The sequence below is a fragment of the Piliocolobus tephrosceles genome, chromosome 19 (assembly GCF_002776525.5).
Source record: "Piliocolobus tephrosceles isolate RC106 chromosome 19, ASM277652v3, whole genome shotgun sequence".
In the NCBI taxonomy this organism is placed as follows: domain Eukaryota; kingdom Metazoa; phylum Chordata; class Mammalia; order Primates; family Cercopithecidae; genus Piliocolobus; species Piliocolobus tephrosceles.
In genome coordinates, this window is record NC_045452.1 from 12,101,020 (window position 1) to 12,127,224 (window position 26,205).

The 26,205-nt window shown below is 44.7% G+C and overlaps 1 protein-coding gene across 2 annotated transcripts in view; it reads right to left on the reverse strand.

Moving 5' to 3' along the window:
- Nucleotides 1-1,646: 1,646 nt before the first annotated feature.
- Nucleotides 1,647-26,205, reverse strand: part of DRG1 (developmentally regulated GTP binding protein 1) — a 37,713-nt gene continuing 13,154 nt past the window's right edge. The window contains exons 5-9 of one of the 2 annotated variants that reach the window (XM_023185437.2): nucleotides 16,733-16,902; nucleotides 12,582-12,712; nucleotides 8,900-9,067; nucleotides 8,510-8,632; nucleotides 1,647-1,961 (exon numbers count right to left, since the gene is read on the reverse strand). In XM_023185437.2, the coding sequence (XP_023041205.1) occupies nucleotides 1,862-1,961; nucleotides 8,510-8,632; nucleotides 8,900-9,067; nucleotides 12,582-12,712; nucleotides 16,733-16,902 (692 nt within the window). In that variant the 3' untranslated portion in view covers nucleotides 1,647-1,861. Of the gene's footprint in view, nucleotides 1,962-7,289; nucleotides 7,309-8,509; nucleotides 8,633-8,899; nucleotides 9,068-12,581; nucleotides 12,713-16,732; nucleotides 16,903-26,205 lie in introns of those variants that run through there. The other variant, XM_023185438.3, reaches the window with a different exon arrangement.

Sequence of the window (26,205 nt, forward strand, 5' to 3'; positions counted from 1 at the left end):
CAGTGAGCTCATGCTACTGCACTCTGGCCTGGGTGACAGAGTGAGACTCCATCTCAAAAAAAAAAAAAAAAGAAAAATCCAGATGAGAGACCATGGTGGACTGGACATAAAGACCAATGGTCACCCAGGCTGGAGTGCAGTGGCCCATCTTAGCTCACTGCAGCCTGGACCCTCCAGGCTCAAGCAATCCTCCCACCTCAGCCTCCCAAACAGCTGGGACTACAGGCACGCACCACCATGCCCAGCTAATTTTTTAAATTTTTTGTAGAGATTTTGTAAGCCTTGCTATGTTGTCCAGGCTGGTCTCGAACTCCTGAGCTCAGGTGATCTTCCTGCCTTGGCCTCCCAAGGTGTGAGCTACTGGGCCCAGTCTCCTCTGCCCATATTGTTACCCACCACACAAAGATTTTTATCAATTTCACATAATCAGAGCAATCCCCTTAAATTCCTATATTCCTAGCCCCCCAAACATCTGATTATGTCCTTAGTATCCTCTCAAGTAGTCCTGACACCAACCCTCCTCCTAAACCTCCCACCTCCATACATACACATATGTGAACACACAAACCTGCTTTGATCACACCATTTGCCTTGCTTGCAACGTTCTGCCTTCACACCTTTGCCCAAGTTATTGGCTGAGGCCAGGACTTCATGGGGATTCAAGCAGAAAGGCTGGGTTATGGAAAAGAAGGCATTTAGTTGGCCAGGCGTGATGGCTCATGCCTGTAATCCCAGTACTCTGGGAGGCCGAGGCGGGCGGATCACGTGAGGTCGGGAATTCAAGACCAGCCTCACCAACATGGAGAAACCCCATCTCTACTAAAAAATACAAAATTAGCAGGGCATGGTGGTACATGCCTGTAATCCCAGCTACTTGGGAGGCTGACACAGGAGAATCACTTGAACCCGGGAGGCGGAGGTTGCGGTGAGCCAAGATCACGCCATCGCACCCCAGCCTGGGCAACAAGAACGAAACTATCTTAAAAAAAAAAAAAAAGAAGAAAAAAGCATTTAGTGGCCCAGCTGGCAGCATTTCAGCTCAACATTCAGCCCAACACTGATGATGTACAGCTGTGCTCTGCATAGGGCAGACAGCCCAGTAAAAGGCTGGATGCAACAAAAGCCAAGAGTCATTGAGTACTTATACGTCAAATACTGTGCTAAGCAATTTATAAGTACCTATCCCTCCATTACTGACAATCATGACAGCAGAAAGTAAGTGCTATTACTATCCCCATGTTACATGAGGAAACTGAGGCTCATAAGGGTTGGGTAATTTGTTCAGGGCTCCACAGCTATCTAGAGATGGACCTGCAATTTCAAACCCTGATCTGCCTGGTCTAAGTACTTAATTACATGATCTCCCAAAACAGGTTGGCCTTGCAGGGAGTGATCAGTTAACTTTACATAAAGTCCTTCCTCTCTACAGTATCATGTGGGAAAGACCACTTGAAAGGACTGAAAGCCACATCTAGTTTGGAAGGGGTTCCCATAAGTAAACATCAAAGAAGATGCTGCATGTCATATTTTTATCCATTTCACACTCAAGATCAAGTTTCCAAGGATCCCTTCTGTAGCTACTTCACCATATATACCCTTCCTCATTCAGCTCATCCCAAAACAAATTCTGACAATGACACATGAGCTGTAGGTAGCTGACCAGCCTACCAGGTCTTTTATGCAGTTCGACATACAAGGTGACACCAAGGTAAGACAAATGAAGTTCCAGTTTGGGTGCCTCCATCTCCCTCCCCTGGATCCTGATCCAGTGACTGCCAAAACCAGAAAGAACTGGGGTAGGGTGCTTGATCATGGGGAAGGCTGTTGTGGTTCGCCCAGCAGATGGAAAAGGGGAAAAGTGTCACTTCTTCACAATTTGAATGACATCCTCGTCCTCCAACGTATGGTCTTTACCCACTTTCTGAGGATTGTGTTTCACAGAGAGACCCCAGACCAGAGCACTGTATGGAAGGGAAAAAGAACAGTCAGTGTAAATAATAACCTAGCTTCTGCCCTATTTGCCTGGATGCCACCCTTCTGCTCAGATTTAGAATCACACTCTTAAGAATCACAGACGCACAAAAGTTTTATCTTCCTGAACAGCATGAGACACTGAAGCCTTAACATATAAGGCAACAGACTTCTGGAAGTTGTGTGGTTCCTCTTATTGCAGAAAGTCAAAGACGAAAAACATGATTAGTATAAAGAGCCTCGTTTAAAATTAAAAGAAAGCATGAATTTGTTATAGAGAAATACCCTGGGCCGGGCACAGCAGCTCATGCCTGTAATCCCAGCATTTTGGGAGGCCGAGGCGGTAGATCACCTGGGGTCAGGTGTCCGAGACCAGCCTGGCTGACATGGTGAAACCCCGTCTCCACTAAAAATACAAAAATTAGCCGGGCATGGTGGTGGGTGCTTGTAATCCCAGCTACTCAGGAGGCTGAGGCAGGAGAAAGGATTGAACCCGGGAGGCGGAGGTTGCAGTGAGCCAAGATCACACCATTGCACTCCAGGTGGGGCAACAAGAGCGAAACTCCGTCTCAAAAAAAAATCCGTCATTTAATCTTCAGAGAAATATCCTGAAAATTTCAGATTGATTCTTACAGATACAGTATCACTTATAGACTGTTAGAGAATACCTGTTTTTGCTGGGTTTCCTGAAACCATCAGTGGGTAATGACAAGAAATTAGGGCCTCCCTCTTCAGCCATGCCAGGAAAATCTTCCTCCCTAACAAGAAACTGTAACTGATACGTCCTCCTGATTTACTGGAATATGTGAAGGTAATTTATATCCATGGGCAACTTAAGAATATGTTGTGCTAATGATGAAAACTGGTGAATCGCCGGGCGCGGTGGCTCAAGCCTGTAATCCCAGCACTTTGGGAGGCCGAGACGGGTGGATCACGAGGTCAGGAGATCGAGACCATCCTGGCTAACACAGTGAAACCCCGTCTCTACTAAAAATACAAAAAACTAGCCGGGCGAGGTGGCGGGCGCCAGTAGTCCCAGCTACTCTGGAGGCTGAGGCAGGAGAATGGCGTAAACCCGGGAGGCGGAGCTTGCAGTGAGCTGAGATCCGGCCACTGCACTCCAGCCCGGGGAACAGAGCGAGACTCCGTCTCAAAAAAAAAAACAAAAAAAGAAAACTGGTGAATAAAACACCAAGACCTGCCTCACAGAGACTAAGAACCATGTACCAAGAGTAAAAAAGGTGGCCATATTATTATATATTGTATATAAAGTACATATGTAAATTATGATATATATCACATATATATTACATAATATATACTTGTGTTTTACATCATTATATATTATATAACTATATTATATATAAATTATATTAAAATATATATTATATATATAAAAACATATAGTCAAAACCTCTTTAAAAAAATCTATATTCCAGGTTGGGAGAAGTGGCTCATGCCAGCACTTTGGGAGGCTGAGGTGGGCGGATCACGAGATCAGGAGTTCAAGACCAGCCTGGCCAATATAGTGAAACCCTGTCTCTACTAAAAATACAAAAAGTAGGCCGGGCATGGTGGCTCATGCCTGTAATCTCAGCACTTTGGGAGGCCCAGGTGGGTGGATCAAGAGCTCAAGAGATCGAGACCATCCTGGCCAACATGGTGAAACCCCATCTCTACTAAAAGTACAAAAAATTAGCTGGGAGTGGTGGCACACACCTGTTGTCCCAGCTAGTCGGGAGGCTGAGGAAGGAGAATCACTTGAACCTTGGGAGGCAGAGGTTGCAGTGAGCCGAGATCACGCCACTGCACTCCAGCCTGGGCGACGGAGTCTCACTCACTCTCAAAAAATAACATACACAAAAAAAACACAAAGCACAGAGTAAGGGACTGATGTGGTCAAGGACATGAAGGAAATGGAAAAGGGATAAGTGTTATAATTAATTAGGCCTGAAGCTGAAAGTTTTCTATTATTAAGAGAGTTGTACCACCCTGGGCAGCATGGAGAAACCCTAACTCTACAAAAATAGAAAAAATTAGCCAGGCATGGTGGTTTGCACCTGTAGTCCCAGCTATATGAAAGGCTGAAGTGGGAGGCTTGCTTGAACCCAGGAGTTCAAGGCTGCAGTGAACCACGATTACACCACTGGACTCCAGCCTGGGCGGCAACAGAACAAGACCCTATCTCAAAAAAATATAATAAAAATAAAAATAAAGATAGTTGTGCTATAACTAAAGAAAAAGAAAAAAACAGTAAAATAAGGAGCAAATAAAATCCTGTTTGCTTCGATATGTTTCTTATCTGAGACATTTTTCTCCCCTTTTTAATTCCCTGGTAAATTTAAAGTTCTGAAGGTTTTGAACAGTGTTTTGCCACCATAGAAGGAAAGAGCTGTATATAAATCTGCAAAGTTTGAAAAAGGACAGTGTTTAACTTTTTACAAAAGTCATCTTTCCCAGTTAAAGTAACTGCCAAAGCATAATGTTTTGACTGGTGGAAATTAGCACTTACATGTCGAATATAGTTGTTTTATATATGAGGATCTGAAGGTCAATAAAGGACTTCACTCTCTCAGTACTCTTAGGATCAGAAACAAGTTTTGTTTTTTCTTTGTTTGGCTGGTTTTTTGAGGCAAGGGTCTCAGTCTGCTGCCCAGGCTAGAGTACAGGGGCATAATCATTATCATGGCTCGCTGCAACATCAACCTCCTGGACTCAAGCAATCCTCCTACCTCTGCCTCCTGAGTAGCTGGGACCACAGGTGCCTGGTACCATGTCTGGCTAATTTTTTAATTTTTGATAAAGACGGGGGTCTCACTATATTGCCTAGTCTGATCTCACACTCCTGGACTCAAGCAGTCCTCCTGCCTTGGCCTCCCAAAGTGCTGAGATTACAGGCGTGAGCTACCACACCTAGCCCTATTTTCTTTTGTTTTTAACCCTTTTTCCTATTCAAAAAAAAAAAAAAATGCAGCAGGCACAGTGGCTCACGCCTGTAATCCCAGCACTTTGGGAGGCCAAGGTGGGTGGAGCACGAGGTCAGGAGATTGAGACCATCCTGGCTAACACATGGTGAAACCCCGTCTCTACTAAAAATACAAAAATTTAGTCCGGTGTGGTGGCAGGCAACTGTAGTTCTAGCTACTCGGAAGGCTGAGGCAGGAGAATGGCATGACCCTGGGAGGCAGAGCTTGCAGTGAGCCCAGATTGCACCACCGCACTCCAGCCTGGGCAACAGAGCAAGACTGTCTCAAAAAAAAAAGAGGAAGTCTGGGTGCAGTGGCTAGTGTCTGTAATCCCAGCATTTTGGGAAGCCGAGGCAGGAGGATCGCTGGAGCCCAGGAGTTCGAGACCAGCCAGGGCAACACAGGGAGACCCTGTCTCTACGAATAAAAAAAAATTAGCTGGGCATGGTGGCACACATCTATGGTCTCAGCTACTCAGAAACTGAGGTAGGAGGATTGCTTGAGCCTGGGAAGTCAAGACTACAGTGAGCTGTAACAGAGCCACCACATTCCAGCCTGGGAGACACAGACCCTGTCTTAAAAATAATACTAAGTGGGAAGGCTAAAATGAACCCTGTAGTATTGAACTAGAATCAGAGGTAACAGTATAAACTCATGGTTTTTAGGAAAGATGGATAAATGGATAGTGAGGAAGGATAAGACAGAGAAATACAGATGTGTATATAAGCATCATCAGTATCCATACATGTATTTCCTAACTTTATTTGCTAAGAGGGCCTACAGGCAATGATAACCTACTTGCTAACAATGAGTACACTTAGCACCCACATCTTGAAAACTGGAGCTCCTTGGAGAAGTGACTAATTTCCAGGGCTAGTGCAGGTAAAAATCAATGTCATTTGGGAACATCTAAGTATTAACAGTACCAAAAAGTAAGGAAAGGCTGGGCACGGGTGGCTGATGCCTGTAATCCTGTACTTTGGGAGACAGAGATGGAAGGATCACTTGAGCCCAGGAGTTTGAGAAGCCTGGGCAACATAGCAAGACCCCATCTCTACAAAAAATAAATGGCTCATGCCTGTAATCCCAGCACTTTGGGAGGCGAAGGTAGGCGGATCACTAGAGCTCAGGCATTGGAGACCAGTCTGGGCAACACAAGTCAGGCCCTGTCTCTACAAAAAATAATGGAAAAAACTAGCTGGGCATGGTGGCGCACACTTGAGGTTCCAGCTACTCAGGAGGCTGAGGCAGGCTGAGGCTTGAGCCCGTGAGATCATGGCTACAGTGAGCTGTGATTGTGCCACTGCACTCCAGCTTGGGCAACAGTGAGACCCTGTCTCAAAAAAAACCAGCTTATCAAAAGAACACAAGGGCCAACATGAAGGAGTTCCTAATGGCCAAAGCTTTGTAATAACTTGAGCAACAAAATAGTAACAGTGTTAGATTACATCGTGTAGAATAAAATAACCAAGAGCTCATACTAATAGGAATTATGAGTTAAATAGGGGAAGTGGTAGCTCTAACATACAGAAGTCCAATAAATAAACATAAAATAAAAAAGGAAAATAAAGAATCACCATTAGGCTAGGTGCGGTACCTCATGCCTGTCTGTAATCTCAGCACTTTGGGAGGTCGAGGCAGGCAGATCACCTGAGGTCAGGAGTTTGAGACCAGCCTGACCAACATAGTGAAACTTCATTTCTACTAAAAATACAAAAATTAGCCAGGCATGGTGGCACACGCCTGCAGTACCAGCTACTCAGGAGGCTGAGGCAGAAGAATTGCTTGAACAAGGGAGCCAGAGGTTACAGTGAGCTGAGATCCCGCCACTGCACTACAGCCTGGGTGAGAGGGTGAGACTCTGTCTTAAAAAAAAAGAAAAGAAAAGAAAAAAAGAATCACCGTTAGGTGAACACTATAGCCATAAATGTCACACACAAGCCTCACCAGTAGATGCTAATATCAGCAGGCAAAAATTTGAAGATAAACAGGACTTTCACAATCTCAAAAGTACCCCAAGATACTTATCAAATACGGAGAGAAAAATACTATCTTCACAGCAGAGAAACCCACCCTACGCCAATATAACCAAGTAATCAATGTGAATAACATCATGAATCTCATGTAATGATACACCGAGAAGAACACATCATTATTTTTGTGGTATTCTTACCAAAAATACATAATCTCATTTCAATCATAAGAGAACACTGGACAAACTCAAAATAAGGAACATTCAATCAAATAACTAGTGAACACTCTTCAAAAGTGTCAAGGTCATCAATGACAGTGAAAGTCTAAGGAAATATTATTGGTAGACTAGAACACAAGAAGACTACAAACAAGTAACAAGCAGATGCCACACAGGTTCCTGGAACACAAAATAGACACTAGTAAAAGAAAAAGTAATAAAATTCAAATAAGGTCTATAGTTAACAACATCATACCAATGCTTATTTCCTGTTTTTGACAATTTTATAGTAATGTGAGCTGTTAACATTAGAAGTGGGGTGAGTGATAAAAGGAAACTCTTTGTGCTATATCTGCAACTTTGCTGTAAGTCTACAATAAGTTCAAAATAAAAAATTAATTTGCTGGGCATAGTGGCTCACACCTATAATCTTAATTAACACTTTGGGAGGCTGAAGCAGGTGACTCTCTCAAGCTCAGGAATTCAAGACCAGCCTGGGAAACAAAACAAGACCTCGTCTCTAATAAAAATTTTTTTAAGGCCAGGCACGATGGCTCATGCCTGTAATACCAGCACTTTGCAGGGCTGAGGTTGATAGTTCAAGACCAGCCTGACCAACATGGAGAAACCCTATCTCTACTGAAAATACAAAATTAGCTGGGTGTGGTGGCACATGCCTGTAATCCCAGCTACTTGGGAGGCAGCTGAGGCGGGAGAATCACTTGAACCTGGGAAGAAGTTGCAGTGAGCCAAGATCACGCCATTGCACTCCAGCCTGGGCAATAAGAGCGAGACTATCTCAAAAAATAAAAAATAAAACATTAGCCGGGTATAGTGGTGTGCACCTGTAGTCCCAGGTACTCAGGAGGCTGAGGCAGGAGGACTGCTTGAGCCCAGAAGATTGAGGCTCCAGTGAGCTGTGATCGCACCACTCACTTCAGCCAAGGCAACACCAAGACCCTGTCTCAGAAATAAAATAATTCTTTTTTCAGCCTGTGTCATCAGTGAAAAATACAAGAGATTAGGGAGGTTTTGCCCATGTTTAAGGTTTAGAAGGGGGCTCAGTACCCAGTAGAGGCCAGTGTGACATTGGCAGGAATTATTAATATTTGTGTTTGCCAAGAGGAAGATGAAATAATGAGGGAAGGTCAGGGCTATCTGTGTCATCAGGTTTCCTGACCTAAAGAGGTTTCTAGAGCTCTTCCTATTTTAATTAGGCATGGTTTTAAGAAGACACTGCAGAGTTCTAGCCAAGCAAACATTTCAGTAGCCTCCTTCCTGCCTTCTTTTTAAAAATGCCATCCTAAGAATTACTAGTTAGTGAAACTGGTAACTTATAGGAAAAAGGCCCTATATAAGACCACATGCCCATGATACTTACTATTTAAATTCTTTGATAAGATTTTTATGAATCTTCATGCAGAAATCCTCCACTGTGGTCCTGGAGTATGGAAGCACCACTGGGGATGTGTAATCTGGTAATTGGCCTTTGGGTTTGGTGTAACTAGAATAGAGAGGGCATAAAGATTATCACCTTCTTAGAATATCTTGTGTTGAATGTATAGCAACCCTCCATCACCCCGATATAAGACCAGGACAACCTCCAACCTGAGGGAAAAAGTATCCTCAATATGACCTAGTAGATAATAGGAACCAATTTACTTATATTTTCAAAAAGAGCCAAATTTTGTTAATGAACTCCAGAAAGTATCATCTTAGGACAGTCTGGTTTAATTCCTACAGCAACATTACCCTATCCACAAAGACTTACATTCTCACTAGTTTCAGATAGTCCCAGATCTTTTCCAATAGGTCATCAAAATTCCAGCGGTGATGGGCAGAGATGGGTACACAGTGAGGCACCTTATAGATGATATCCAATTCCTCAATGGAGATTTGGTCAATCTTATTTAACACATAGATACAGGGGATATAAACTCTACAGAAGTTGAAGAAAAACAGGGTATTAGTGTGGAGTTGTTGACAAAACTGTCAGACTGCTGAACAGCACACCCTCACCCAGACCCAACTGGCACTCTCAAGAGGGATCATAAGTAGCAGATCAGCCAGAAAAAGAAAAAAGAAAAAGTGAACTATGGGTTGAAAAGTAACAAAAGTCAGGCCCTAGTACCAGACATAAAGCTAACTGCTGGGAAAGCATACTGCAGTGGAAAGAACACAAGCTTTGAAGTGCTCAGACTGATTCTAATCCCAGCTGGCCCTCCATATATGCAGGTTTTGCATCCTTGAATTTAACCAACTGCAGATCAAAACCCACAGACACGGAGGGTCAGCTGTACTATACCATGTTATATAAGGGCCTTGAGCATCTGCAGGTTTCATTGTCTGCAAGGGGTCCTGGAAGTAATCCTCTGTGGATATGAAGAGGGGATGTTATGTGTCCCTAGGAAAGTCACTTAACCTCTGAGTCAGTTTCCTACATGGCTGTTTTAAAACATAATTTATATTTAAAGACTAAAAAATGTTTTATTTATTGGTACAATAAATAGTATTTATTGGTAAAAATGATATCGCATCTACCAATGTCATATTCCTAGTGTCCAATGAATATGACAGCTAAGATTACTAATGATTAGGCAAGCCACAACTTCTCACGGTTTAACTGCCTCACTTGTAAAATACCTAACTGAAAACACTGGCTTCTGTTTGTTTTCAAATGAGGAGTAAATACACTCATCCAACATATAGGAACAAATGACTAGGAGAACTAAAAATATTATATGCAAATGCTACAAGTAATTTTAACAGTGACTTAACTTATTAAAGTCTCAGTAATATTAATGGGCTGGGCATAGTGTCTTACGCCTATAATCCCAACACGCTGGGAGGCCAAGGTAGGCAGATTGCTTGAGCCCAGCAGTTCAAGACCAGTCGCGGCAACGTGATGAAACAATATCTCTATAAAAAATACAAAAATTAGCTGGGCTTGGTGGCACACGCCCATAGTCCCAGCTACTCAGGAGTTTGAGGTGGGAGGATGGATTGAGCCCGGGAGTTCAAGGCTGTGGTGAGCCGTGATCACACCACTGCACTCCAGCCTGGGCGACAAGAGCGTGACCCTGTCTCAAAAAAAAAAAAAAAAAGTAATGTATCATGAAATAGATATTCAGCTACATGCTCTTAAGATGGAGAAAACAGACACAGCCTGGCCCACTCAGACTTCTGTAGGACACAGCCTATAGGACTTCTCAGGTGGATTAATTCTGAAAGAGCAGACTGACCTACTACTCTCTTCAACTATCACATGACAAAGATTAGGGGGCAGCTTAGTTTAAAGCAAGTAACTGAAATGGAGAATTTCATAGGAGGCTGTAAAAGAAAAAAACTGAAATGGGGAATATGACCATCACAATTAAATTTAAAAGCAAGGAAAGATGTCAGAAATCAAAATGAATCCCTCAGTTTAGAGCTAAAGAAACCAAAGCCAGCAGGCATGGTGACTCAGGCCTGTAATTCCAGCACTTTGGGAGGCAGAGGCAGGCAGACTGCCTGAGGTTTGAGACCAACCTGGCTAACATGGAGAAACCCTGTCTCTACTAAAAATACAAAAATTAGCCGGGTGTGGTGGCGGACGCCTGTAGTCCCAGCTACTTGGGAGGATGAGGCAGGGGAAGTGCTTGAACCCTGGCGGCAGAGGTCGCAGTGAGCCAAGATCGTGCCACTGCACTCCAGCCTGGGCGACACAGCAAGACCCCCCAAAAAAAAAAAAAAAAAAAAAACAGGGCAGAGGCCAGGCACAGCGGCTCATACCTGTAATCCCAGCACTTTGGGAAGCTGAGGCAGGTAGATCACCTGAGGTCAGGTAGATCACCTGAGGTCAGGAGTTCAAGACCAGCCTGGCCAACATGGTGAAACCCCATCTCTACTGAAAATACAAAAAATTAGCCAGACGTGGTGGCAGGCGCCTGTAATCCCAGCTACTTAGGAGGCTGAGGCAAAAGAATCGCTTGAACCCAGGAGGTGGAGGTTGCAGTGAGCCAAGATTGCGCCACTATACTCCAGCCTGGATGACAGTGAGACTCTTGTCTCACAAAAAAAAAAAAAAAGTCCACTATCATTTAAGATAGTAATAGTAGCACAGGCCAGGCGCAGTGGCTCAAACCTGTAATCCCAGCACTTTGGGAGGCCGAGACGGGCAGATCACGAGGTCAGGAGATCGAGACTATCCTGGCTAACACGGTGAAACCCCATCTCTACTAAAAAATACAAAAAACTAGCCGGGCAACGTGGCGGGTGCCTGTAGTCCCAGCTACTCGGGAGGCTGAGGCAGGAGAATGGCATAAACCCGGGAGGCAGAGCTTGCAGTGAGCTGAGATCCGGCCACTGCACTCCAGCCTGGGTGACAGCGAGACTCTGTCTTAAAAAAAAAAAAAAAAGATAGTAGCACAGCCTGGACGCAGTGGCTCATGTCTGTAATCCTAACATTTTGGCAGGCCAAGGCAGGCGGATCACTTGAGGTCAGGAGTTCAAGACCGGTCTGGCCAACATAATGAAACCCCATCTCTACTACACAAAATTAGCTGTGCATGGTGGTGCACACCTGTAATCCCCACTACTCGGGAGGCTGAGGAAGGAGAATCGCTTGAACCTGGGAGGCGGAGGTTACAGTGAGCTGAGATCACACCATTGCACTCCAGCCTGGGTGACAGAGTGAGACTCCATCTCAAAAAAAAAAAGAGGCCGGGCACGGTGGCTCACACCTGTAATTCCAGCACTTTGGGAGACCAAGGTGGGGTGGATCACCTGAGGTTGGGAGTTCGATACCAGCCTGACCAACATGGAGAAACCCCATCTCTACTAAAAACACAAAATTAGTCAGGCATGTGGCACATGCCTATAATCCCAGCTACTCAGGAAGGCTAAGGGAGGAGAATCGCTTGAATCTGGGAAGCAGAGGTTGCAGTGAGCTGAGATTGAGTCACTGCACTCCAGCCTGGGTAACAAGAGCGCAACTCCACCTCAAAAAAAAAAAAAAAGAAACCAAAGCCCACTATCATTTAAGATAGTAGCACAGGCTGAACACAGTGGCTCACGCCTATAATCCCAACATTTTGGGAGGCCGAGGCAGGTGGATCACTTGAGGTCAGGAGTTCAAGACCGGCCTGGCCAACATGATGAAACCCCATCTCTACTAAAAATACAAAAATTAGCTGGGCATGGTGGTGCACACCTGTAATCCCAGCTACTCGGGAGGCTGAGGCAGGAGAATCTCTTGAACCTGGGAGGTGGAGGTTGCAGTAAGCTGAGATCATGCTGCTGCATGCACTCCAGCCTAGGCAACAGAGCGAGACTCCATCTCAAAAAAAAAAAAAAAAAAAAGATAGTAGGACAACTGGAATTAAAATAAACTTCTGCCAAATTCAAGATCCAATACTGTTTCCATCACAAGGCTTCCAATCCAGTCAGGCACAGACTGCACACTCAGTCACTACCTGTTTCCTTCCACCACATCAATGAGGTCATCAGCTGTAGCATCACTACGTAGAGTCACATCGGCATTATGAATCTTGTATTCAGCCAGAATGCTCTTCACAGTTTCAGCATCCAGCTCACTCTGGGGGCACTGAAAGGGAATAGCAGATGACTAGTCAGCACAAAATTTAAAAAAAAAAAAAAATACTTGCCAAGTGTACCAATATCCATGTACCTGGAAAATTCTAGCTAAAATGCAAACTCATTACTAAAGACATCCAGGATGAGTGTCACTGACTTTTAGCAGGAAATAAATGTTCAAACTCCAAGGAAGGTGTTACACGCTGAACTGTGTTCCTCCTTCCCCCACCAAATAATTCATATGTTGAAGTCCTAATCTCAGTATCTCAGAATGTGACTGTATTTGCAGATAGAGTCTTTAGAGCGGTAATCAAATTAAAATAAGGTCATTAGGGTGGGGCCCTAATCCAATACTGGTGGTCCTAATGAGAAAAGGAGATTAGGACACAGACACACAGAGCAAACACCAGATGAAGTCATATCTGTAAGCCAAGGACAGAAGCCTCAGAAGAAATCAACCCTGCCATCACCTTGATCTCAGACTTCCAGCCTCTAGAATTATGAAAAATAAATTTCTGTTATTTAAGCCACCCCATCTGTGGTACCATATTATGGCAGCCCTGGCAAACTAACACAGAAATAATCTTAAATGTTCAAATTCAAACATTAAGACAGGATAATGGGAAAGATGTTTTGGGCAGGACAGCTTAAACCTATGCCAGTCAAATCATCTGGAGTGTTAAATTTAGTAGGAAACTCTCAGTCCTCAATTCTGACAGAGAAGCAGCATTTGACAGAACTGGTCACTCCTATCTGAAACACTTTACTTGGCTTCCAGTATTTCAAACTCTTTCAGTTTTCCTTCTCTCTCTTTGTCTAAGAAGTCTTATCTCTTTGAGTCTCTTTTCTTTTTTTTTTTTTTAAGACGGAGTTTCGCTCTTGGTGCCCAGGCTGGAGTGCAATGGCGCAATCTCAGCTCATTGCAACCTCCACCTCCTGGGTTCAAGTGATTCTCCTGCCTCAGTCTCCCAAATAGCTAGGATTACAGGCGCGTGCCACCATGCCTGACTAATTTTTGTATTTTTAGTAGAGACAGGGTTTTGCCATGTTGGCCAGGCTGGTCTCCAACTCCTGACCTCAGGTAATCTGCCCACTTCGGCCTCGGCATCAGCCACTGTGTCTGGCCGATTCTCTTTTCTTTTTTGAGATGGAGTCTCGCTCTGTCACCCAGGCTGGAGTGCAGTGGCCGGATCTCAGCTCACTGCAAGCTCTGCCTCCCGGGTTTACGCCATTCTCCTGCCTCAGCCTCCCGAGTAGCTGGGACTACAGGCGCCCGCCATCTCGCCCGGCTAGTTTTTGTATTTTTCAGTAGAGACGGGGTTTCACCGTGTAGGCCAGGATGGTCTCGATCTCCTGACCTGGTGATCCACCCGTCTCGGCCTCCCAAAGTGCTGGGATTACAGGCTTGAGCCACCGCACCCGGCCTAATTCTTTTCTATCTATACTCACATCCTTGGTGATCTCAGGCCCATGACATTAAAGTTGATAATCACGAAATTTATATATCCAGCCTAGATGATTCCTCATGCAGCCTAGATAATTCCTCATGCCCTTTTTTTTTTTTTTTTTTTTAAGTAGAGATGGGGTCTCACTTTGTTGTCCAAGCTGGTTTTGAACTCCTGGGCTCAAGTGATCCTCCTGCCTCAACCTCCCAAAGTGCTGGGATTATAGATGTACAGTCATGAGCCACTGTGCCAACTTACCCCACATGCCTTCTTGATAGAAACACCTAGATGTCTAACTGGCATCTAAAACTTAACATCCTGATCTTCTCCTTCCCTCCAAACCTATTCTACCAAAAGTCCTACCATTTTAGTAATAAGAGTTCATTTTTTTTTTAGCTCAGGACAAAAAAAAAAAAGTGGCCAGGTATGGTGGCTCACACCTGTAATCCCAACACTTTGGGGACCAAAGCAGAAGGATAGTTTGAGGCCAAAAGTTCAAGACCAACCTGGGCAACACGGCAAATCTCCGTTTCTACCCCCCCAAAAAAAATTAGCCAAGCCTGGAGGCATGTGACTATAGCCCTAGCTACTTAGAAGGCTGAGGCAGGAGGGTCACTTGAGCCCAGGAGTTTGAGCTAACAGTGATTGTACCACTGTACTCCAGCCTAAGCGACAGAATGAGATCGACCAGGCTGGCCAACATGGTAAAACCCCGTCTCTACTAAAAATACAAGAATTGGCCGGGCACAATGGCAGGCACCTGTAATCCCACCTACTCAGGAGGCTGAGGCAGAAGAATCGCTTGAACTTGGTCGGCAGAGGTCGCAGTGCTCCAAGATCGTGCCACTGCACTCCAGCCTGGGCGACAGAGCAAGACAGAGTGAGACTCCATCTCTAAATAAGTAAATAAATAAACAAACAAAAAACAAAACAGGTATCTCTGACTCTTTCTTTCAAAATGCATACCCAATCCAGATGTAATTACTATCAGCTATTTCAAAATCTTTCCACAACCACTTTTCAACTCCTTCACTGTCACAACCCTGGTCCAGGAAGCTATCACTTCTTGGTTATTGCAATAACCTCTTAAATTATTTCTGTTTCTGCTCCTAACCTACTGCAATCTACTCTCAACATAAGAGTCAGAATTATTCCACTAAAACCTAAGTCAAATCATGTTTGTGGGTCAGAACTCAACCAACAGTTACCCATCTCCTGTAAAGTAAAAGCACGTATGTCCCTATGTTATGACTTCATCTCTTACTACTCTCTTACTTGCCCATTCTGCTGTTCCTCAAACATGGGAAGACATGTCCTGCCTCAGCACCTTTCCACTTGGACGTTTCCTCTGCATGAAGCAAATGCTCTTCTTCAAGATATCCACTTGATTCACACCTTCATGTCACCTCAGTGAAGACTTCCCTGACCTGACCAACGTTCTTTTTTTTTTTTTTTTTTTTTTTGAGACGGAGTCTTGCTCTGTCGCCCGAGCTGGAGTGCAGTGGCCGGATCTCAGCTCACTGCAAGCTCTGCCTCCCGGGTTTATGCCATTCTCCTGCCTCAGCCTCCCGAGTAGCTGGGACTACAGGCGCCCGCCACCTCGTCCGGCTAGTTTTTTGTATTTTTAGTAGAGACGGGGTTTCACCGTGTTAGCCGGGATGGTCTTGATCTCCTGACCTCGTGATCCGCCCGTCTCGGCTTCCCAAAGTGCTGGGATTACAGGCTTGAGCCACCGCGCCCGGCCCAACGTTCTTTTTTTAATTTTTTTTTTTTTTGAGATGGAGTCTTGCTCTGTCGCCCGGGCTGGAGTGCCGTGGCTGGATCTCAGCTCACTGCAAGCTCCGCCTCCCGGGTTTACGCCATTCTCCTGCCTCAGCCTCCCGAGTAGTTGGGACTACAGGCGCCCGCCACTTCGCGCGGCTAGTTTTTTGTATTTTTTTAGTAGAGACGGGGTTTCACCGTGTTAGCCAGGATCTCCTGACCTCGTGATCCACCCGTCTCGGCCTCCCAAAGTGCTGGGATTACAGGCTTGAGCCACTGCGCCCGGCCCCTGACCAACGTTCTTAAAACTGCAACCCTCACACCAACACTCTATCTCCTTTCCCTACTTTGTGTTCTCACATTTATCATTGACTAATACATTATATTTTACTCATTAATATTGTTTGCTATTCTATCCAACTAGAAAATAAAAGCAGGGGGTTTCACTATTCCCTCTTCCATTCCTGCTCAGAGCCTAAAATAATGCTTGGCCCATGGTAGGCACTCTATAAATTTGTGTTAAATGAATGAAAACAGAAGACATTGGTGGCCATGTACTTTATGCAAGCATAATATTGGTCCACACTCCCATATCATCCCCAATAGATAATCCAAAAGAGGAAATAAGCAGCAAAGGTAAGTCTGAGACTGGCTCCTATCCTAATCTTGAATTCTTTCTTGTCCGTCATTATGAAGTCACTGTGTTATCTCAATTAGTGCAGGGAAAAGCCAGGAAATTTTCCAATGTCAATGTCCATGCACCCCAATCCACTCCCCACTCCTATTCCTGCAGCAGCCTGCCCCATGTCGTCTTCCCCACTTACAGTGGCTGTGAGATTAATGCCTCCCTTGTCTTTCTTCTTAAAGCCAATGTTGGGGGGTTTGCTGTTCAAGCGAATGCCAAAGCCTTCCAGCTCATTTTCAATTATCTTCTTATGTCCCAAAGGTTTCAGGACATCCAGAACAATCAAGATCAAGTTACAGGTTCGGGCCACTGAAGAGTAAGAAAAAAACATACCCAAGAAAGTTCAATAAAGCCTTAACTAACCCAAATACTCAAGTAGAGGTGTTTTTTCCCCCTACATTTAAGTGTCAAAGGATTTTTTTGTAATACATACATACATACACGAAGTTCTTATAGCTGCAAAAGATTTATACCAGAAGTCAATTTGCTTTGTATGCCATGAAATCAGCACATATTTGCCCAAGAGTTGACACATTTTCTGTCGCCCGGGCTGGAGTGCAGTGGCACAATCTTGGCTTACTGCAACCTCTTCCTCTCGGGTTCAAGCGATTCTCCTGCCTCAGCCACCCGAGTAGCTGGGACTACAGGCACATGCCACCATGCCCAGCTAATTGTATTTTAGTAGACATGGGGTTTCCTCACCATGTTGCCTGGGCTGGTCTTGAACTCCTGAGCTCAGGCAATCCACCCACCTCAGCCTCCCAAAGTGCTAGGATTACAGGTGTGAGCCACTGCGCCCACCCTTGGTTAGCATATTTTAACCCAAATTTAATGAGGTACAACTTTTTTAAAATTATATCCATGTTAAAGCACACAGTTCGATGGCAAATGTATATACCTGTGTAACCACCTAAGCAATCAAGACACGGAATATTTCCATCACCTACAGCATTCCTTTGTAACTCCTTTCAATCTTTCCCACTATTCCCAGCCAACCACTGATCCGCTTTCTGCCACCACAGTTTGCACTTTTTAGAATTTCATATAAATGAAATCATATAAAATAGATTATTTTGGCATAGCACAGTGGCTCCTGCCTATAATCCTAGCACTTTGGGAGGTTGCAGCAGAAGGACTGCTTGGAGCCAGGAGTTTGAGACCAGCCTGCGCAACAAAGTAAGATTCAATCTGCAGGCCGGGCGCGGTGGCTCACGCCTGTAATCCCAGCTCTCAGGGAGGCAGAGGCAGGAGGATAGCCTGAGCCCAGGAGTTCGAGACCTGCCGGGGTAATACAGCGAGACCCCGTTCTCCACAAAAAGGAAAAAAAAAAAAAAAGACAAAAAAAAAAGATTCAATCTGCACAAAAAAAAAAAGTAGTATTTTGTGCCTGAATATCTTATTTTTATTAATATATATTTATATTTATATTGACTGAGACAGAGTATCACTCTATTGCCTAGGCTGGAGTGCAGTGGCATGATCATAGCTCACTGTAGCCTTTAACTCCTGGTCTCAAGCAATCCTCCTGCCTTGGTCTCCCAAAGTGCCAAGATTACAGGCATGAGCCACAGTATCTGGCCTATTTCTATATTAAAATTCATTTGTCAAAAATTCTACTTCCAGCTGGGAACAGGAGCTCATGCCTATAATCCCAGCGCTTTGGGGGTGCTGAAGCGAGATCACCTGATGCCAGGAGTTCAAGACCAGCCTGGTCAACATGGTGAAACCGACTCTACTAAAAATACAAAAACTGGCCGGGCACAGTGGCTCACATCTGTAATCCCAGCACTTTGGGAGGCTGAGGCAGGAGAATCGCTTAAACCCAGGAGACGGAGGTTGCAGTGAGCTGAGATTACGCCACTGTACTCCAGCCTGGGCAACAGAGCAAGAATCCATCTCCAAAAATAAGTAAATAAATAAAACATTAGCTGGCCGTGGTAGTGGACACCTGTAATACCAGTTACTCAGGAGGCCGAGGAACGACAATCACTTGAACCAGGGAGGCAGAGGTTGCAGTGAGCCGAGATCATGCCACTGCACTCCAGCCAGCCTGGGTAACAGAGCTCCATCTCAGGAAAAAAAAAAAAAATTCTGCTTCCATCAACTTTCTAGTTCCACTTTTTTTTAAATTCTCTTTTTTGAAGAGACAGGCTCTTGCTTTGTCACTCAGGCTGGAGTGCAGTCGCATGATCATAGCTCATTATAACCTCTACCTCCTGGGCTCAACTGATTCTCCTGCCTCACCCTCCTTGAATATCTGGGACTACACATGTGTGCCATGTCACATGACTATTTTTTTTTTTTATTTTTATTTTTGCAGAGACAGGGTCTTGCAGTGTTGCCCAGGTTGGTCTCGAACTCCTGGCCTCAAACAATCCTCCTGCCTCGGTCTCCCAAAGTGCCGGGATTACAGGTATAAGCCACTGCACCTGACCCTCATTCTTTTTTTTTGTTTTTCTTTGGAGATGGAGTACAGACAGCATTTTACCACGTTCTTCAGGCTGGTCTTGAACTCCTGACCTCATGATCTGCCCACCTCGGCCTCCCAAAGTGCTGGGATTACAGGCGTGAGCCACCATGCCCAGGCTCAGTGGCAGACTTTTTTTTTTTTTTTTTTTTTTGAGACAGAGTTTCACTCTTGTTGCCCAGACTGGAGTGCAATGGTGAGATCCTGGCTCACCACAACCTCCGCCTCCTGGGTTTAAGCAATTCTCCTGACCCAGCCTCCTAAGTAGCTGGGATTATAGGCATGGGCCACCACTCCCAGCTAATTTTGTATTTTTAGTAGAGACAGGGTTTCTCCAGGTTGGTCAGGCTAGTCTCAAACTTTCAACCTCAGGTGATCCGCCCGCCTCAGCCTCCCAAAGTGCTGGGACTACACGCATGTGCCACCATGCCCAGCCTGATTTTATTTATTATTTTTTAGATGGAGTCTTGCTCTGTCATGCAGGCTGGAGTGCAATGGCGTGATCTCGGCTCACTGCAACCTCCACCTCCCGGGTTCAAGCTATTCTCCTGCCTCAGCCTCCCAAGTAGCTGGGATTACAGGCATGCATCACCATGCCTGGCTACTTTTTGTATTTTTAGTACAGAGAGGGTTTCACCATGTTGGCCAGGCTGGTCTCAAACTCCTGACCTCAAGTGATCCACCCGCCTCAGCCTCCCAGAGTGCTGCAATTATAGGCATGAGCCACCACGCCTGGCCATGATTTTATTTTTATTATTGTTTTTTGACACGGAGCCTTGCTCTGTTGCCAGGCTGGAGTGCAGTAGTACGATCTCTCGGCTCACTGCAACCTCCACCTCCCAGGTTTAAACGATTCTCCTGCCTCGGCCTCTCGAGTAGCTGGGACTACAGGCATACACCACCACACCCAGCTAATTTTTTTATTTTTAGTAGAGAGACGGGGTTTCATCATGTTGGCCAGGATGGTCTCGATCTCCTGACCTGGTGATCCACCCTCCTCAGCCTCCCAAAGAGCTGGGATTACAGGTGTTTGAGTCACCACGTCTGACCTTATTATTACTATTATTATTATTATTATTTGAAACAGGGTCTCTGTTGCCCAGGCTGCAGTGCAGTGCCATGATCATGGCTCACTTGCAGCTTGACCTCCTAGGCTCAAGAGAGCCTCCCACCTCAGTCTCCCAAACAGCTGGGACTACAGGAACACACCACCACATCCAGCTTTTTTTTTTTTTTTTTTTTTTTTTTGAGACAGAGTCTTGCTGTCACCAGGCTGGAGTGCAATGGTGCGATCTCGGCTCACTGCAACCTCTGCCGTCCAGATTCAAGCAGTTCTCCTGCCTCAGCCTCCCAAGTAGCTGGGATTACAGGCATACGCCACCATGCCCAGCTAATTTTTATATTTTTAATAAAAATAGTGGGGTTTCACCATGTTGGCCAGGATGGTCTCGATCTCTTCACCTCATGATCCGCCTGCCTCGGCCTCCCAAAGTGCTAGAATTACAGACTGTGGAATTACAGTGCTGGAATTTACAGACTGTGAGCCACCGCGCATGGACGCCCAGTGATATCTTAAGCCCAGTGACTGAAGTGATAGAAAAGAGGTCAGAGAGGGAGCCAGGGGTCAGGTCATTTACGGTAAAGACTTTGGGTCTCATCCCAAATAATATGGGAAAACATCAGAACATATAGCCAAGAAATGACATGATCTGACTTCTTTTTGTTTGCTTTCTTTGAGACAGAGTCTCACTCTGTCACACAGGCTGGAGTGCAGTGGCATCATCTCACCTGACTACAACCTCTGCCTCCCAGGTTCAAGTGATCCTCCCATTTCAGCCTCCCAAGTAGCTAATTTTTGTATTTTTAGTAGAGATGGGGTTTCACCATGTTGGCGAGGATAATCTGGAACTCCTGGCCTCAAGTGATCTGCCTGCCTCAGCCTCCCAAAGTGCTGGGATTACAGTCATGAGCCATCGTGCCTAGACTGATCTGACTTCTTATACACAATCATTCTAGCTGTAGTGAGAAGATACTACAGAGCAGCAGGATAGCAGCAGGAAGGCCAGTGATGGGGCTATAATGCTAGAGACAAGGCATCACGAAGGAAGTGACAATATAGGTGAAGAGTTTGGAGTCACTACAAATCAAAGGGGAAAAAAATAGAAGGTGCTGGGGAAAGTGGCCCATTATACAGAGAAAATTAAAATTGGATACCCTTCTAATATCAGATATAAGAGTAGTCTCCAGGTAAATAAAGGACCCAAAAGTATAGAAAAAACAGGAGACTATATCTAAGACTTAAGGAAAGATAAGGACTTCTTAAATAAAACTTTAAAAGCACAAACCTTAAGAAAAAATAAACAGTAGGCCAGGTGCTCACACCTGTAATCCCAGCACTTTGGCAGACTGAGGCAGGCGGATCACTTGAGGTCAGGAGTTTGAGACAAGCCTGACCAACATGGTGAAACCCCGTTTCTATTAAAAATACAAAAAAATTAGCCGGGCATGGTGGCACACACCTGTGATCCCAGCTACAAATAAAGAGTAGATTCTAACAAAATTAAGAGTTTTTATTCAACAAATATCACCTTGGACAAAATTAATGGGAGAAGATATTTGTAATGTGTAAAGCAGTTTCTGTAATAACGAAAATATTCTGCATCTGTACTGTCCAATACAGTAGTTACTAGTCACGTGTAGCTAATAAGCACATAAAATGTGGCTTACATAAATGAGGAACTAAATTTTAAATTTTATTTAATTGTAATTAAATTTTAGTCACATGTAACTAGTAGATATCATATTAGACAAAGAATTTAAGAGAAGTTCTTGAAAAACAGTAAGACAACAATCACTGCCTGGGCAATATATCGAGATTCTACCTCTAAAAAAGTAAAAATCAATTAGCCTGACCCAGTGGTGCATGCCAGTAGTCCCAGCTACTCAGGAAGCTGAGGAGAGAGAGACCCTCTCGAGCTCAGGGTTTTCGAGACCATCCTGAACAACACAGTGAGACTGTCTCTCAAAAAGTAAAAAATTAGCCGGGCATGATGGTACATGCTGCCTGTAGTCCTAGCTACTCAAGAGGCTGAGGAGGAAGGATCGCCTGATCCCAGGAGATTGAGGCTGCAGTGAGCTGTGATCATGCCACTGTACTCCAGCCTGGTCAAGAGAGCAAGACCCTGTCTCTTAAAAAGAAAAAAAGAAAGAAAAGAAAATGTGCCATGAACTGAGAAGTATGATTAACTCCATCTTTTGGTAGAGTTTCCTCCTTAGCATAGTAGCCAGGAAGTCAGTCACATAACTCAATGTTTTTCACTTAAGGATGAAAAAGGGGGAAAAAAAGAGTGGCTGGCCTCTAGATATATTTCAAAGGTAAAACCAACTGGATATAATGACGTAGTAGATGTGGGGGATGAAAGGGAAAAAAAGATTCGACCTAAAAGTTCTGAAGGATAAATTTGCCTTTACAGAGATAGAAAAGACTAAGGGAAGAGTAAGTTGAGGATGGGAGATCAATAATGTCTTTTTGGTTTTTAATTTTTAAATTTACTTTCATTTTTTAATAGAGATTAGCTATTACTATGTTGCCCAGGCTGGTCTCAAACTCTTGAGCTCAAGTGATTGCCCCGCCTGAGCTAAGATCAAGAATGTAATCTTACACAATTAAGTTTGAGACACCTAATTCGACATCCAAGCGGAGATATGTTGGCAGCTGGTCTGCAGTCATCAGAAGACAAAATACTGCCACACATTTCATAATCATTAGAATACAGATCCAGACATTTAAAACCAAAGAACTAGATGAAATAACCCTCATTCGGCATAGACAGAGCAGAGACAGAGAAGAAAAGAATCTCCCAGATTAGGCATTGCGGCAATCCACATTTAGAGGGCTTGATGATGGGGCAGATCAAGTAAAGGAGACCAGGAAGAAGCACTGGTGTCAGAGATCAGGTAAAGCAAATACTTCAAGGAAGGAGTGATCAACTGTGTTACTCTCTTTAGAAAGATGTGGACAATAAACTGGGCATCAGGTTTAACAATGGGGAAGTCATATGTGTCCTTGTTAAGAATAGACAGGAGTCGGGAGGGCCCAGTGGCTCATGCCTGTAATCCCAGCACTTTGGGAGGCGGAGGTGGGTGGATCACCTGAGGTCAGGAGTTCAAGACCAGCCTGGCCAACGTGGTGAAACCCCATCTCTACTAAAAATACAAAAATTAGCCAGGCGTGGTGGCAGGTGCCTATAATTCCAGCTACTCAGGAGGCTGAGGCAGGAGAATCACTTGAACTCAGGAGGCAGAGGTTGCAGTGAGCCGAGATCGTGTCACTGCACTCTAGCCTGGGCAACACAGTGGGACTCCATCTCCAAAAAAAAAAAGCAAATAGAATACACAAGAGTCTAAGAGAAAATAATGCATCCACAAAACAAGAACAAGAGGCTAAAAAAAAAAAAAAAGGAAAAATCAGAAGACAGAAACAAAGTCTTAGAAATTAAAAATACTGGCCGGGCGCGGTGGCTCAAGCCTGTAATCCCAGCACTTTGGGAGGCTGAGACGGGCGGATCACGAGGTCAGGAGATCGAGACCATCCTGGCTAACACGGTGAAACCCCGTCTCTACTAAAAATACAAAAAACTAGCTGGGCGAGGTGGCGGCGCCTGTAGTCCCAGCTACTCGGGAGGCTGAGGCAGGAGAATGGCGTGAACCCGGGAGGCGGAGCTTGCAGTGAGCTGAGATCCGGCCACAGCACTCCAGCCCGGGCGACAGAGCGAGACTCCGTCTCAAAAAAAAAAAAAAAAAAAAAAAAGAAATTAAAAATACTACTACAGCAGAAATACATTCAAAAGCAGGATTAGAAGATAATGCTGAGAAAATCACTTAAAGAAAAAATTAAGGGACAAAAGATAATTTTAAAAAATTACAAGGGCCAAGTGCAGTGGGTCACACCTGTAATCCCAACACTTTGGGAGGCCAAGGCAGAAGGATCACTTGAGCCCAGGGGCTGAAGACCAGCCTGGGCAAGACAGCAAGACCCCTACAAAAAAATTTTTAAAATTTAGCCCAGCGCGGTGTTGCATGTCTGTAGTCCTAGCTACTCAGAAAGCTGACATGGTAAGATTGCTTGAGCCTAGGAGTTCACAGTTATGGTGAGCTACATACGATCAGGCTGCTGCACTCAAGCCTAGGTGACAGAGTGAGACTCTGTCTTTATAAAACAAGAAAGTTAAGAAAATTATAAACCCAGAAGTCCAGCATTCTATTAGCAGTCCTTCCATAAATAAGGAACTCAGAGGAAATTATCAAAGAAAACAGGAAAATTTCCAATAAAATGAAAGCTATGAGTAGTCATGCTGAAAGAGTCTACCACACCAGGAAAGGGAGATGGAAATTAAGAAAAAAAAAAAAAGGCAGCCCAGGCAACATGGCAAAACTCTCTCTCTACTAAAAATACAAAAAAATTAGCCAGGTATGGTGGCACGCACCTGTAGTCCCTGCTACTCAGGAGGCTGAGGTGGATCACCTGAGTCCAGGGAGTTGAGGCTCCAGTGAGCCGAGATCCCACCACTGCACTCCAGGCTAGGTAATGGGAGTGAGAGTGAGACCCTATTCCAACAAAAAAATAAAAAGAAAGGCTCCACCAAATATCCAGCAAGAAAAATTAAAGAAAAGAAAGAGAGGGCCAGGTGCGGTGGGTCACGCCTGTAATCCCAGCACTTTGGGAGGCTGAGGCAGGCAGATCACAGCATCAGGAGATCGAGACCATCCTGGCTAACATGGTGAAACCCCATCTCTACTAAAAATACAAAAAATAGCCGGGCGTGGTGGCGGGCGCCTGTAGTCCCAGCTACTTGGGAGGCTGAGGCAGGAGAATGGCATGAACCTGGGAGGCGGAGCTTGCAGTGTGCCAAGATGGCACCACTGCACTCTAGCTGGGTGACAGTGAGACTCCGCCTCAAAAACAAAACAAAACAAACAAACAAACAAAGCCCAAACCAAGAATTTGCTGAAGTAGCCTTTTTGTGATACAGAGTCTCGCTCTGTGGCACGATCTTGGCTCACTGCAAGCTCTACCTCCCAGGTTCCATTCTCCTGCCTCAGCCTCCCTAGTAGCTGGGACTACAGGCGCCCGCCACCACACCAGCTAATTTTTTTGTATTTTTAGTAGAGAGAGGGTTTCACTGTGTTAGCCAGGATGGTCTCGATCTCCTGACCTCGTGATTTGCCCGCCTCAGCTTCCCAAAGGGCCGGGATTACAGGCATGAGCCACCACGCCCGGCCTGAAGTAGCTTTTAAGATCTTCCAGTGAGGGGGAAAAAGTTGGTTATTTATCAAAAAACAAAAAAAAGTTCTAACTATTGGAGTCAACAGCAACAGTAGACGCTATAGGACAGTGTTCTTCAAATTTCTGAGGGAAAATGACTTCTAATTTATAAATCTATAAATAGCAAAATTAATGACCCCAGTACAAGGGTAAAATAAAAATAATCTTCAAACATGAAAGGACAGCACTCTGGGAAACCAAGGCAGGCAGATCACTTGAGCTCAGGAATTTGAGACCAGCCTGGGCAACATGGTGAAACTCCATCTCTACCAAAAAAAAAAAAAGAAAGAAAAAAAAATTAGCCAGGCATAGTGGCACACCCCTGTAATCCCTGCTACCTGGGAAGCTGAGATGGGAGGATTCCTTGAACCCGGGAGGCAGAGGTTGCAGTGAGCCAGGATTGTCCCACTGTACTCCAGCCTGGATGACAGAGTGAGCCACTGTCCCCCTCCAAAAAAAAAAAAAAAATGAGAAGACAGAAAAATTTACCTGTATCGTTCATCCTCTCTGGGGAAGTTATTAAAGAATGTGTTTCAGCAAAACATCCAAAAAAGTAGACATTGCCTCTAGGAAATAGAAGATCCCACGCAACAGAAGAACAGAAGATCTCAATATGACGGCCATATAAAACGTCTAAAGCTGCATTGTCCAATACAGACTCCACTAGCGCCTTAATTGTACTAGGCACATTTCAAGAGCTCTATACCCATACATGCCTAGGAGCTACAATGTTGGACAGCACAGATTCAGAACACTGCTAACGTTGCAGCTGAGGTCCCTTCAAGTTTCACCTCTAATGAGAAGTCAGGTGAAACTATGC